General features: G+C 41.5%; 1 protein-coding gene across 5 annotated transcripts in view; it reads right to left on the reverse strand.

Annotated features, from left to right (window-relative positions):
* The window catches only part of adgrb3 (adhesion G protein-coupled receptor B3), a 116303-nt gene that overhangs the window by 11260 nt on the left and 88852 nt on the right, over positions 1–16191 (reverse strand). For all 5 annotated transcript variants that reach the window (XM_031742944.2, XM_031742943.2, XM_039621387.1 and 2 more), the window contains 3 exons: positions 9919–10045; positions 8815–8918; positions 8549–8651 (listed from right to left, as the gene is read on the reverse strand). In XM_031742944.2, the coding sequence (XP_031598804.1) occupies positions 8549–8651; positions 8815–8918; positions 9919–10045 (334 nt within the window). The remainder of the gene's footprint in view (positions 1–8548; positions 8652–8814; positions 8919–9918; positions 10046–16191) is intronic.

Below are 16191 nucleotides of genomic sequence, written 5' to 3' on the forward strand. Positions count from 1 at the left end.
GCTTCATATTTAAAAGAAATGCAGCTTACTAACAGCTAATAAATATAGATTCCTTTAAAGCAACAAGCTTCCTGCAGAGATGCATCAATTCTATTGATAATCCCTCATTTCCTTGAATCATTCCAGCCATACGAACAACACAGACCATCCATCAGTATCCTGTGCAGCACAGGGAAAGTCTGACTTGCACCAACAGAGTCAGCGATAGTAGTTTAGATCAAAGCCAGTCTAGCCAACACAAAAAAACACAGCGTAGCATTCCTCCACACTAACCCTCATTAGTATGCAGAGGATCCCACCTGGAGCCATGTGAACCAAGGTCAACTGTTTTACACAGACAGGAGGGGCAACAAAAACCACAACACTGCTTAAACGTTAGAGAACGCATGTGTCGGAGGCAGCACATTGGCTTGATACCACAGTGCCACTTTTCAGCTTCATTAGTTTGTCCATCTTTGTCCCACGCTCCAAATGGGATCGTTTAGAAGAGGATTAGAAATGAAGAAGTATCCTTGAGAATCTTGTCATTACACGCTGACATTTGTGAGCGAGAAGAGATTAAGCTTTTTTCTTTTTGTTCAGACTGTTTGCACTGTGAAGATTTGGTAAACTGAGTAATACTGTACAAAGACGCAAAAGATTGAAGTGCATCATCTCGTCCGGGGGAGTGCACACCATGCTGTGAGATCTCCCATACACTTTTTCATCCCCACTGCGAAAGGCGCACTAAATCCATCCATCCCCTGTAGTGCTCACGGGGTTCATCCGAGACAATAATCCTGCATTACCTTATTCCCGGGAAGTGGGAAATTCTGTTAAACTACACCCACGAGGGATATTAATTACATAAATGTGCATTCAAGCGGAAAATTCATGTAGGATGCATTCAGGTGCAGTATGTATTTCTCATTTTCTTAGATACTTAAATGCTTTTGGATATTTTTTTTTAATTCACCAGTCACTGTGGATTAAGGAAGTTAAAGGAATTTCATTACTGGTTGCAAAAAAGAGCTGCTGGTAAAATAATGCTCTGTTAATGTAGCAAAATAAACCAAAGCACCGAAGTAGAATATTAGTCAGTTTTGGCAGGTTTCAACTGTTAAATAATCAGCAGTGTGTTCATTTACACATTTCATTAAGTGCTAAAATTTCAGCCTAAATGTACCTGCATGTGTGACAATCATTTCTGGCAGCTTTCGCTTTTTCCGCAGAGTCTAACTGGAAATGAAGCAACCCAACCGTAACTTTAAAAGCCTTAAAATTCATAAACATGTATAGTACTTATGTTACTATAAATGCTGAAGGAAAACAATTTTGCTTTTGTGAGGTTTAGGTGGATTCAATACACTTGTGGCTAATGCTGCAGACGGCAGTATCGAAGCAACAGCGGAAAAAAAAGAAAGAAGAAAGAAACCCACAACAAATCAAAACACATGACACTCCCATGACGCATTGCCACCTGCTCATGTGGTAATTACAGGTACCGTTTTGGAAATCACGAACATGCTGCGCTATAAATCTTTGATAAACTGAGATTAAGAAAAGGCATGTATGTGCGAGTCTGCCCACTTTTGACAAATTCTGACCTTTCAATATGGATTTTTTAAATTTAGTAACCTATATCCACATGTTAGCATGCACTGTGATTGTTACTGGCAGTGATCATTACTGGATGGAGCATGTGACCTAAAAAAGATTCCAGCAATTTCACTGCTAATTTTGTGAAGGAGACAAAAGGGAAATGGGAAACCATACAGTAGCTAGACAGCTTGTAGACTTGCACCCAAAGCTAATTCTAGCGTTGCTGTTGCTCATGTGCTGTCCAAGGTGCTGAAAATAGAGCCTGCCTTGTTTCCTGGAAACGGGTCATATGCAACCACTATGCTTCATGGTTCACTTGGATGCCTGTGCCGTCCAGCCTCATTAGTCCTCCAAAATGAAAGCTGTGCATTTGAAGAGAGAGGAAGCCACACTATGAGGATATTACGATGGCATCAGTTGAAGGAAGGCAGCCATACAGAAACGAGGCTGAAACCTAGAGTTCACATTGCCCTTTAAAAAGGCAAATGCTCTGAGATGCTGAGCACACTGTGTCGGTATCCATGGAAACAGAGGAACCGAGGAAGGGACCAACATTAAAACATCGCAGAGCTAATAGACGCTGAGGTAAGGGTAGGTGGTGATGGGGTATGCTTCAAGTCTGTTCAGCAGTGACAGTTTAAGATGAGGACAGGACATTTGAAGAATTAATGTGTCCTGCCTAAACTCTGACTAAAAGGTCTCTGCCACTTCTAGCTTCAAAGCCACAAAGTAAAAAAGAGCAGTGACATATTATTCATACATAACTTTCACTTATTTTATTACTTGTTCACACTACTGTTGCTGATGAAATTGTTTTCAGGGTCCAATTAATATTCAATATTTGGTTATTTCCATTATTTATAGGTTCATTAACTGGTTTTATGAGAATACTCAAAGTCATACACTGTCAGGTTAAAACTTTAAATTTTAATGAAACCTGAAGAAATAGATTACTCACTGTGTTTTCACAGCGGAGACCTACAACATTATTTAAAATGCTGTGGAACAATCTGAACTGGACTATATAACATTGCTTTCATCTTCCCAACTGTGCTGAATCACTGTAGGAGGAGGAGGCTGGTGGTTATTTTGACTGAAGCACCCTCCTTCTGAATCAAGCAGCAAGTGCCCCAGTGCGTTACACAGTGGGTGCTTGGGTGGAGGACGTTAAAAAACTCCAAACAACAAAAGTGGTAGTGGCAAAGTGTTGTTGAACCGCAGAGGAACGCTGAAAAAAATGTATTGACTTTGCCACTACAGCCAGAAAATGGCTACTTCTACTTCCTGGTCTGTGGATGTGCCTCACATGAACCCGAAGTGAACTCATGCCGATAACAATTCTACTTCTGCCTACTTTATCTCAAAATATAACACTCCCAAGGCTCTAAACAGTACATCCAGTTATTCTCTCCAACATAATCAGAGGATTCCTGCTCTTATAGAGCAGCTGCCAAGTATGTAGGAATGAGCAGCATGTTGATTTAGTCACTTTCTACTCTGTGTGACATCAATTTAGTTAAAGTGAAACCTTGAACTGGAGGGAAGAGGATGAACCAAATCCCTCATCCGTGCACCTCATCCTAAGGAGATGAAGCCTGTAGTGCGCTGAATCTATGTGCTATTGTGTGTTGCAGTTATTGCATGTTGAATATGTGGTGCATGGACCCTTGATTATGTTTAATAAACGATGACTAAGTGCATATATTATGCATGTTTTATTGGTAGTAAATGGCAAAAAATGCTTAATTCTTCCAACTCCTAAAGCCCATTAGTTTAGACTACTCTGTCAAAATAATGCTGCGCATCTCACATTCAAATCAAGGGATCTATCTGTTTATCCTGTCTACTTCAAACTTGACGTGCACTGCTGAGGACCCGAGTAAGTGCAGTGTTGAATTTAAGGTCATTTGGATGAGGAATAATGTGAGTTTGAATGGTTGTCTGTCTCTATGAGTTGGTCCTGCAATGGTGACTTATCTGAAATGTACTCTGCCTCTCGCCCTATGATGGCTGAGTTAGGCTTCTGCCCCCCTGTGACCTTGATAAGGATAAATGGAAGAGAATGGATGGATGAGGGGTGGTCTCATTTCATGGTTTCCTTCCTGTTGCTGCACAGAAAGAGTAAAAGTACAGTGATAATGTGTGCCTGTCACCATTCTTGACCTCATTGTCACGCTCCTGTTGGCATCAGTGTTGGCGTCAGTTCACGTAACACAAAGATAGATTCTAAACAAAGTGCTGCTTTCTCAGCGATGCTGTTTATGATGAGGTGCTGACAACATGAAATCAGCCCCCAAGAAGCCACAACAGTATCTTCAGAGTGCCTTTAGATCAGTGGCAAAGACTACCGACTGTCATCGGCTTTGAATCTCCTGGTTACTGTTGCTATGCAGCACTGATGATGTCACACTGACTTTTATGATCTGTATTCAGGATCATGTAATGTTGCCTGGTAACAGTGGCGACTTAGGCTTTGTATTAACAGGGGACAGTCATTGTGGCAATTTCCAGTCCTGAACCCTAAACATATGTTTACGTCTCAGGTGAAGAAGCACAAGCCTACAAATCATTTTCACAGGGATCCGGTCACATGAAGCTACAGACTGACACCTGACACTTGTTGCTGCGTGACGGGCCACAAATCACAGATTGTGGCTTGTGAGGCCTTGTGAGGCCTTCATCATCAAATGCTGAAGATGAATCATCAGCATTCAGTGCTTTCATGCATGCAGACTCACATAAGTGCATTGGTAACATTAACTAATGCTTGATCAACACTTTAAAGGAAGCATCAAGGTAGATGACCATCTTTAACTGTATTCCTTTTAAGTAGTGTAAACATTTCTCAAAGGGCTGTACACGCATTAAGAGACAAGCAATAATATGGCAAAAAGCAAGTGTTGCAATAAAACTCAGCAAATTGAAGACATGAAAGGAAATAATTGCTATTGATGCAAAGTGACCATGAACCAAGTTACAGTAGCTTCAACTCTGAGGTAAGTAACAATTAATGGGAGTGAAGAATAAGTTGACTGGCACATTGCAAGGTGAGCAATATACAAAAGCAGGGTGACCTAAGCACCGTGAGCCTCAAATGGCTACTAGTGACCAGTGGGTGATGAGTGAATCACTTGATGGAGGGTTGAGCTTAACCCTAAATCACAGAGCACTAATTCAGTGTGGAGCCCAACTAAGTTGCTGCTGTTGCTAAGCAGCATCAATAAAGGACTATAACCACCATTCAAAAAATCAAAAAATCTCTGTCTGGCTCTTCATCATGACAGCCATCTTTCCAATCCAACTAAAACTTTCAGAGGAAGTGCAATGGCAACTTTGAGTGCTTTTGGATGATGACACCACAGTTCATATCAAAATCTGTCACCTATCCGATATCTATAGGAAAAACCTCCCTAACTCTGCTGAAATGCCTCTGACTTGCCTGTGACAGTGGGAACAGGCAGTAGGAGTTTAGAAAAAAATCCCCTCTCAAAGCAAATATCAAATGAGCCAGGCAAGCATCTGCAATGCTGTCGCAGATCAAAGTGTATAAACACTGTAATGTCACAAAGGGAGTGACTGCCAGCAATTCACTTGTGATAACTTGTAACATCAGGAGGTTTAAAATGAAAATAAATCTATAAAGTGGTTCTCATTTCAGCAGACTTATGACACCTTGACCCCATCTGCCTTATGTATTTCATAGTAAGAGCATTTTAGTGGAACGGCCTCTCTATCTCCAAGACTCTCTAATTGCATCTTCCCTGGCAAAGCCAACAGCTCCTGCTTGTCTTTGTTTGTCTTTCTATAAACCAGGATCAACAGAAACCGAGGACAAAGGAAAAGCACACACAGGCAAAGGTGATTCACTGACTTCCTGCTCCCAGAGGACACCTCCACAGCAAAAAGATGATTTCTATTAGATGATGAGCAACTCTGAATCCACAAACAGTGGAGCCAATTATGTGCACTTCTTACAGGAGATGGAGGAAAAACAAGTGAGGCTGTGTCAGGCAGCATGGCAATTAAACCCACACAGGGACTGTTTTCTCCTCTTGGTGGCCTATCACTCAAACACCGGCTTCTACAGAGTGTCTGATCAAACAGATGAGCATTTTCTCAAATATTGTTACAACAGAGTGTTCAATACAGAGCAAAGGGACACTAGTAATAATTGCATTGTTTGGGAAGTTTTATCTACAGCACAGCTGCACTTGAATAAATACATTTTACTACTCCTGACGACAGTACTCGGCTAGCTGAGTTTTGAGGTGTCCAATTAAATCTAGTTTCGGTTCTTGAGGCCATGGTAAATAAGTATATTTATGCTTTTTGTGTGCTTGCTTTAGAAGTAAAGATAATTTAACCTTGGATTTTTTTTCTGATTCTCTTGCTCATGAAGACCAGACAAAAAACAACAACGGCAATAACTTAATTAGTTTTCTGTTTATGCACAGAAGCCACAACAGCAGTTTGATAATAGCGTGCTTGTTTCTGGCCACTTGGCTCAAAATTCTAAATCTGCTAACGTAAATATATGAGGCAAAATCTGCAAGAAATGAAACTTTGGGTGGTTTTTCTAGTCACTTACTGAATGCAGAATCTATAGTTTAGCTCAGCAGCCACTTGCTTCTGCTTTATACAAAAACACCTGTTTACTAATGGAGAAAACGGATCATAAAAACTGAACCAGACAAAACAATAAGTTAAAAGCTGTTGAAAATTTCAGTGAAACTAAGAGGAATTTTTAAGCCAGGTTATAATTCTGTGGGTTCAATAGCACATCAACAACCTTGATCCATTATTAAAATAATATATTGATTTGTGTAGCTTCAAAGTTCAGTATTAATAACAATGTTGGCCCGTTCCAAACAAACCTGTCAGCACTGCTTATTTTGATCCCCGTGAGTCTGACAAGGTAGCTTGTTGAGTCAGTCTAACAGACGCTGAAATTACATCTTCAGTATATCAGTGGATTTTCGGGGAGAAAAACACCTAATCTCTTTACAGATTTCATAGACAGACATCCTATTAGAGGCAAGCCGAGTGAGTATTCCATGTTAAGTGGTGGTCCTTACAATCAAGACAGGAGATGGCTGAAGCCCTGATTACATCTGACAGGGCTTCAAATCAGCTCAGCTTTAAAAAATGCCCTGAAGCTTTGTGGATTCAGCGTCTTGGCTACTACAGTGTGCCAGAGATGCGAGGGCCAGCAGGGAAACAGATGAACTTGTTATGTGCGGATGCTGTTTTTGTTATTTTACGAGACTGTGTGTAATGTCACGATGCTAACAACTAGCACATTTTGTCCATAATTAATCCTGTAGATTCTTATTAGATTAGTTACTTATTCATTTGTTATCCATGTTTCCATTTTCGATGAACATTAACAGGGAGTATTTTGATTTATGAGTAGTAAGAACCACTAGTTGGCCCATCTGGTCCTAAAGTGCTAAAAAGTAAGAGTAGCAAGTCAGTACTCATGTTATACACCACCAGCAATACTTCTAATGACGAAAGACCCACTAACTCCTTTCCTTTGACGCATTTTTTTCCTTTTTACAAGCATTTTTAAAAAGATTTTTGTCTGTGATTTAGATTCTAAAATCTTTGACTGCTGCAATATGAGAATATTCAGATGTGCCTTGTAAATGAGCTGAAAAAACAAAACAAAAAAACAAACAAAAAACCCCAAAATCGAAGCGAATACGAGAAACAGTGAGGTATAATGAGACGAGGGACAAAAAGCCGTGTGTGTCTCGCAAAAGGTAAAGATATACCGAGAAAGTGGTTACACAATAAAATGCCTGTAATCAGACAATGTGTCACACTGTAGTGCTGCCAAATGACCGAGAAGGGCATCTGTGTGGGCAGCTTGTAAATCCTAACTACTTTTTTGCCAAACAATCTTTTACATTAGCTACTTGTTCGCTGGCCAGTGACAAAGCAGGAGGAAGGAAACGACGCATTTTATTGGAAGTGCTTCTCCAGCAGCAGCTGGGTTTTCGAATCCTGCCGTGACTTGATCAGAAATTCAGCTCTTGTTGATATCTGAAGAAAAAAAATGATTTGCTATCTCTCCGCAATGCTTTTGAGTCACTGCAGCAATGCCAAATCCACATTCAGTCTTAGCAGGAGAGAATGCTAATTTCCTGCGTTTGACCCATGCACCATGTGTGCTGGTGTGCAAAATGTCTGCCTTTCTGCTCTTACACTACTTGCTGCCAACCCATCTTGACTTTTTAAGGAATTCTATAATATATAGAAGGTCCCGACAGTCTTTTATGTTAATTCTTTTATTGCTTTGCACTTTTAACTGTGTCTGAATATCACCTTAGTTTCAGTGCCAACAGATTGGGGGTTGTCTCAAGTTTCACCAGAGTAATATGTATGGTTCTAAGCCAAGGCAGAGTAGGTCTGCATCTTAAGGAGGCATTAGACACACGCTATTTTCCATTTGGAATGAATATAAAAGGCTTCTGTGAGACCTAAAAGAAAACGAGTACTTTACTTGAACACAGCAAAATGCTAACTGCTAGATTCTTTAAAAAAAAAAAAAGATATTCTTTAAAGAAATCGGGAGTTCAAAAGGTGCTATTTTGAAGATAAGAGTTGGCTGATGAAGAATGGGACTGATTATTGATTCAAATCTCTGCCTTAAAGATGAGCAAATTTGACTAACACTTCTCCAGCTGACTGGGAACAGGTGAATATGATGGAGCATTTGTAGCATATCTTTTCATCATCAATACCTCATCACATTCTACATGATAATGTGCACATCTCTGCATAATTTTGCATGGTAAACTATTACCTGTTGAGCTCAAAGAAATGCCAGTATGAAAATTAAGAAGGCCAAGCTGTGTTAAAGCTGGTGTAAGTGAGCGTGAAGTGTCATTTGGATCTTTCTAAACCCCTGCACCTCCACACTTTGGAATCTGTGCCCAATAAATCCTTAAATTGCACTTACCACATTGTGGGTCTGTGTTTGCCCAACAAGGATCAATATGTTTGAGCAGACTATAGATAAGCAGAAGTTGAGCAGGATGATGGATCGCTCAGAGCGGATATATCTAAAAAAAAGGGAAGAGAATTAACCAAAAAAGTTCTATGATTTAAAGTCAGACTTTAAGTTAGAAAGTATCAACTTTTACCAGATTATGAAACATCACATAACAACTGACATTTATTATGATAGTGTGGTTGAAATGTATGCACTTAAAGTGTTGCATTTACCTCCATAGCACTGCGTAGATCACTGCCAATGTGATCAAGGCGAGGCAAGACAAGCCACAGCCAACTATCAATGTCACAGATGGGACCCCTGAGTACTCCATGGTCTGTAGGGATGACAGAGCAAGACGAACCAGTCAGTGGGAGGTTGGATGTGGTTCATGCAGGACAGTAAATCTTTATTATTGCCCAGAGAGGGAAGCAATCAAAACAACCACCACCACCAATATGAATAGTCCACAGTGAGACTTAATTTACTTTGAGGTTTTAGTTGCATGTGTGGGCTTGAAGCTTGTTTAGACACATGCATAAAACTTTCCATGTATTGTAGCAGGAGATCATGTTGCAGGAGAATAAACAGTGGAAGTAATTATAACCAATGTTTTTGTTTTACGCTATGTTTTTTCAGTCACACTTGGAAGTCAAGGAGGCCAGCCAATCGCGGGCCAGCCGCTGAGGCTTCCTTCACATACACTAATGCGGTTTCCCATATTATAAACCATATTCAGTAAATCAAAGCTAGACAAAATAAGCACCTTGCAGCAAGAAAAATGATGCTGTATGATTTAGGCCTGACAGAGAGGAAGGCCACATTGTAAGTACTGCATGTTCTCAGACTTAATTACTTTATCTTTTCAGGAAATTACAGGCTCCTGCTTTCTTTACCCCAGGCTAATTGCAACACACAATTGTGCTCAAAACACAATTTAAAGATCTCACCTGCAAGAATTTGTCAGCTTTTTTTGTTGACAGGTCAGTAAAGAAAACAGCAGCCAAAAAATGTAAACTTTATCTTTATCCCTTCCCTAACGTGATTGATGAGGAGACACTTAAAGACAAGCACCAGCACGCACACACCCTCCCCCTCTGCATGCCCATACACAATCTATCTATCTAAGTCTATGCCCAAACTAGAAAATACTCCCCCCCACAATCTCCCCTTTACCACTGTATTACTATTTAACAGGATTAGCACACACGAAGATTCAATTTTCATTCTCACCAGCACACACACAGACACACACATACACACACGAACAGGGAGCCTTTCTCCTTTACATGAGCTCATGAAACCCACATCGAATAGCAAATCAATAGCCTACTTACTATTTCTCTTGGTTGCTGAGCCAAAATGGCGAAGGTAGATACACGATCACATAAGCATTTTGTATGGGATGCATCTGTAAGCACCGTTTTACATCCTTTTGTGGACCAGGCTCCCCAAGAATCGTTCCTGCAAGGAGGAGGCAGAGGCAATTAGAGGTTTAATTCCAGCGGTGACACGACTTCACAGGACTTCTCGACATCGCTTCGGCGTTTTTATTTAATTATTACTAATATGAATCGAGAGCTGGAGAGATTGTTTCATAGAGAGAAAGAAGAAGGGAAAAAAAGCGAACAGACTAATCGACACGGCTCTGGTGTGGCTACGAGCAGCATTTCAGCTGGAGCAGATAGAGAGGCAGAGACGGAGGAGGGGGAGGACGCACGGAGCTGTCCAAGCAGACCGGTGCTGATTGATTCGCTATACGCAGATAAATACCAACGAGTCGAGTGATACAGAAAACAGCGTTATTTCCTCTTCACGCACAAGTTAAAAGCCTTTATATTTACCTGTTTGCCTCTCTGCGTGCTTTATATTCTTCTAGAGATCTTTTCCAAACGACTATAATCCTCTTCCCCCCCCCCGGTTATCCTGTCCTTTTTTACCCCCCCACTTTCGGCTGATTTTCCCCCCCTCAGCTGTTTTAATTAGCAGCTTTTGAATGCTTCCTTAGGGGGATTTTCACCCTGGAAACGGTGGACAGCATCAGATTGATACTCTGTTCCTCTCTGCTGGTGTGAGAGGGGGAGGCAGATGCAGTGAAAAAATAAACGCACGCCGTCGCAAGGTCTGCTTATTCGGCTTCGAGTCTAGTGATATGACGGGAATAAAGGATGCTTTTGGGTCATTCCTGAAAGTCATTTTACACGAAAGTTGTCGCTCCCCGGCGTGAAGCGCTCCCCTAAAAAAACACCGCAGAACTAATACCACCCCGCGGAGGCAGCGCAAATGGTTGCAGCCAGTCCCCACTTCACACCACTAGTAGGTGAAATGAAAGGAGCGTCTCTCTTCCATTTGTCATTCACCCGCGACTCATTTTGTGCCTTCAGAAATACCATCCTCGCTGATTAAATATCACTGAGGCTGTATTCTGAACACAGCCTTTGCCGCAACACCCAACTTGACTTTGAGCTTCGTGCCGTCACTAGCAAACACCTGTTGTCCTGCAAGGCGCTCTGCTCACCGTACTACTAATTTTATAAAGCCAAGAAGAAGGGAAAAAAGGGGGAAAAGATGCATACTAGTGATTCAAGACAATATAAGACGTACTGGCTTTTGATTTGTTTAAGCGGGCAGTGGCTGCTGTGCGAGCTAATCCTGCTTTGTCATTTGATCAATGTGGCAGCAATATTTATTATTCCTGGAAGAGACCATGGAGCCAGTTGCAAATTTCCAGCCAGGGCCAACCAACACTGTGGGTTGTTTGTGTGTGCACAGCAATGAAACGATAAACGGATATCCTCCCCCTTTTGCTTCTCTTCTTAACTGGGCTGTGACCATTCTGTGTAAATAACTGATATGTGCTTTTCAGCAGACTGCATGCAAAAACAAAAAACATAAACCAAATAAAACAAAAACAAACAAAAAAGAAAGAATAAAAGAGAAAAAAGCGAATGACCCACTCATCAAGCTAGCATCAGCAGTTCTTAAAAAAGTTTAGTTATAAATTTGAATCACAGTTTATAAATAAATTAAACTATATGTATTTATACATACAGCAGAACCTCTATGAATTGGTCATATTAGAAACATTAATTTCTTCAAAACTGGTGCAAAATGAACGTTTGAAGCATATAAACAACATGTCTACAAGTCACCAAAGTGGCCAAAGAAGCACCTGTGGGTGAAATACGGAGCAAGTTTAGCCTAGGAATAGGAGTCATATGATGATAGCTGAGAAGGATTTTATGATACCGCACTGCTGATGATTGCAGAAGTAGTTAAATGTTGAAATTACATGTTGGACTTTCCATCATTTTTTTTGTCTGTACAGGTGTGTGGCTCTCCAGATGTTCCAGTTTCAACATTAAGATTAATGTTGGTTCAAGCCAGCGCAAATATATTTACAGCTATATGAACCCAGTGAGAAACTGTACACAATATCACAATGTCTTTCTTTTTGCTTATTTGTCACACTTACATGTTTAAGATCATCAAACAAATTTTAACGTTAGACAAAGGTAACTTGAGCAAGAACAAAATGCAGTTTTCAATGATAATTTTATTTATTAAGGGGGAAAAATGCTATCCAAACCAAACTGGCCCTGTGCGAAAATATAATTACCACCTAAACCTAATATCTAGTTGTGCCACCCTTGGCAGCAACAACTGCAATCAAGCATTTGATATTCAGATCATTATCATGCTCTATAATCCAAGTGTACTTGAGTTTCAGGGAACAAACTTGTGGCTGTATGTCTGTGAAGGTTCTCAGTCATCCAGGTCATCGTAGTCAAAGGAGTTTGCAAAGAAAAGCGTCTGGACTTCTTTGAGTTGCTTGAAGACGTTTCACCTCTCATCCGAGAAGCTTCTTCAGTTCTAAGGTCAAATGGCCGAGAGTCCCAGATTTAAACCCAGTGGGAGTATCCCCCCAAGGAGGGACAAAGGACCCCCTGGTGATCCTCTAATCACATGCGCCAAGGTGTGAAAGCGGGTGTGGGACCTAATCAGCCAGGGTTTCAGGTGAGCTCATTGTGAAACCTGGCCCCACCCTATCATGTGATTTCCTGAGGTCAGATGGCCCAGGATGTGAGTGGGCGTTAAGGCGTCTGGGGAGGGAACTCAAAACTGGATTATAGATGGCAGACAGTTGGTGTCGTAAACCACCGCCTCTGTTCAAAGATGGTCGCTCACAGTGGACATAGATGGCCTCTTTCACTCCTCTTTCAAACCATCTGTCCTCTCTGTCCAATATGTGAACATTGGCATCCTCGAAAGAGTGACCTTTATCCTTAAGATGCAGGTGGACTGCTGAGTCTTGTCCTGTGGAGGTGGCTCTTCTATGTTGTGCCATGCGCTTGTGAAGTGGCTGTTTGGTCTCTCCAATGTAGAGGTCCGGGCATTCCTCACTGCACTGTACAGCATACACCACGTTGTTCAGTCTGTGTTTTGGAGTTTTGTCTTTCGGGTGAAACAGTTTGTGTCTGAGTGTGTTGCTGGGTCTGAAGTACACTGGGATGTCATGCTTGGAGAAAACTCTCCTGAGTTTCTCTGATACACCGGCTACATAGGGGATGACAAAGTTGTTGCGTCTGTCTTTCTTATCCTCCCTCGCTGGTGTCTGCCATCAGCGAGGGACTGTCTGCCATCTATAATCCAGTTTTGAGTTCCCTCCCCAGACGCCTTAACGCCCACTCACATCCTGGGCCATCTGACCTCAGGAATTCACATGACAAGGTGGGGCCAGGTTTCACAATGAGCTCACCTGAAACCCTGGCTGATTAGGTCCCACACCCACTTTCACACCTTGGCGCATGTGATTAGAGGATCACCAGGGGGTCCTTTGTCCCTCCTTGGGGGGATACTCCCACTGGGTTTAAATCTGGGACTCTCGGCCATTTGACCTTAGAACTGAAGAAGCTTCTCGGATGAGAGGTGAAACGTCTTCAAGCAACTCAAAGAAGTCCAGACGCTTTTCTTTGCAAACTCCTTTAAACTTGTGGCTGGGCATTCTCTTTCAGGATTTCTGGTAGAGAGCAGAATTCATCGATCCATCAATTACAACAAGTCATTCATGTCCTGACACAACACAGCAGCCTCAGACCATCACATTACCATCACATACCACATTAGCACCATCACCATACTTGACTGTTGTCATGTCAATCCACAGATTATTTCTCCAGAAGTTCTGGGGATCGTCAGCAGTGGTTTTCTCCTTGGAGCTCTCCTGTGGATGCCACCTTTGCCCAGTCTCTGTTTTATCGTTGAATCATAAACTCCGACCTTAATTGAAGCAAGTGAGGCCTGCAGTTCTTTAGATGCTTTTCTGTGTTGTTTTGGACCTCTTGGATGAGTCATTGATGCACTCTTGGAGTGATTTTGATAGTCCGAACACTCCTCGGAAGGCTCACCACTGTTCCTAGTTCTCTCTTTTTGTGGAAAATGACTCTCACCATCGTTTGATGAAGTCCCAACGCCTTAGGAACCCTTCCAAGGTTGATGTGACTTTTTTTCTTATTTGTTCTTGAGTTTCTTTAGCTCATGACATGATGTGTTGCTTTTTAAGATCTTTTAACCTACTTCACTTTGTCAGAGAGGTTCTAAAGTGACTTCTTGATTCAGCAGGTCTGGGTGTGGCTGCTGAAATTGAACTCAGCTTTCCAAAAATTGTGGTAAATTCCATTAAATTAAGGATTTAACAAGGGGAGTGGGGTTGGGGAGACGTGGCAATTGTTTTTTTAACCAGTGCCAGGTAGGTTCAAAAAGCTTTTTTCCCCTTAATGCATGAAATCATGATTTAAAAAATTTGTATTTACTCAGGTTATCTTTATCTAATATTACAACATAAACATGTAAGTGTGACAAATATGCAAAAAACTAAGAAATCAGGAAAGGCAAATACTTCTTCACAGCACTGTAGTCAGTACGTCTGCACAGCTGCAGAGTATAGGTTAGAAAAGAATCTTTTAATGTGACAAAACTGCTGTGCACATATTTTACAACAATAGTGCACACTTTTCAGCACTTTGGGTAATCCCTGTAGGAGAGTGATGAGGTATCATAAGGTAACGAGTAGGGTGCTATTACATGCTCAAACTGATTGTCACAATCCAATGCAAACCTACTTTCCAATGCAGGCTTTCTTGTGACGTGACAGACTGACACAATATGTGATGCCTTGTAACTTTGGGATGAATCCATCTCTCCCCTGGTGAAAACTCAATCCTTGGCATGATCTGTTTCTAACTTTTGACTTGTTAGATGTTTGCTTATCCTCTGTGCCAGGGGGGAAGCTGACAGGAGAACAATCCCTGCCTGGGGATTTATGTATGCCACGTTTGATGTGTTGCCTGACCTTATTGGGGCTCGGTGGCCCAAGAATATAAAACATCCCCAAGAGAAAGTGTCAGTGTTGACCACAGTAAGACTGATGACATGACATTCATCACATACCGACTGCTGACCACTTTATATCCACGCAGTGATCTATTGACAACTTTACATCAAAACTTACAGGACTTAAAATTTCTGACAGAACTTGATGGGGCTCCGGTTTTTACGCAGTTCGGTGTCAAGCCGCAAGATAAGTGACAGCAAGAGTTACATAGAAAGCTCACAAAGTTTTAAGCACATTCAGTATTTAAACCTTTGAGTCTTGCTAAACCACAACTTAACTTTGAAAGACTTAGCCCCTCTACACATCCTGTTACTAAATGTATACCTTACCCACATGTTTAGACATTATACTTACAGCACAAGTCAAACAGTAAATCTGTATCATTATTATTAAGCCAACATGGTGGCGCTGCTGTACACGCTACATGACCATAGCTGCAGTTGTTTAGGCTCACTTGTCACACTGCACATAAGCAGGGCTCACCGTATGTTTCTCTAGGGATGCAAAAACCTTTAAATTCCTTGCATGCCCACATTAGATTAGGCAGACACCGAGATGGGAGCTTAAAGCGTGCCTTAGGCTATGCACTTAAGGCAATTTTATAAAGTCTTGAAAGACTGACACACAATGGCAGGCAGAGGATGGTGGGGGCAATGCTGGGAAATGATTCCATCCATCTTGGATCTCTTGATGATGGGCAATTTATATCAGCCTGTGGGCCACATTGCGTGTGTTAACTGAGTGAAGAGAAAAGAAAAATGAGCCCATATTCTTGTGTACCAGGGAAATCTGATTAATCCCTAACATTCTCTGAGTGGGACAAGACCCTTCAAAACGAGGCAGACAAACAAGATAACGTGACATTTGTATTTATTAGCGAGGGTGTGACTAACCCTACAGGTGCATACAAATTAAAGATGTATCATGTATCTGTTCAATAAAGTACACCAAGGGACCGGCATCACTACAGTTCATTAGGGTCACTATAGTAGCAGAGAGATTTTTTCCCATCAGCAATCATTTTTATTTGTCAGTCTGGCTCTTCTGGGAGTCACAACCTGTCCAGGGTTTACCCCACCTTTTGTCATATGCCTGCTAGGATAGGCTCCAGACATCCCTGTGGTCCTAAACTGGATAAGTGGTTAAAAAAGTGCATGGATTGATGGAAAGCACTTAGTACAAAACAGCATGCATGAGTGACAGACAGAAAACTGAT

Source organism: Oreochromis aureus, linkage group 13, assembly GCF_013358895.1.
Source record: "Oreochromis aureus strain Israel breed Guangdong linkage group 13, ZZ_aureus, whole genome shotgun sequence".
Taxonomy (NCBI): Eukaryota; Metazoa; Chordata; class Actinopteri; order Cichliformes; family Cichlidae; genus Oreochromis; species Oreochromis aureus.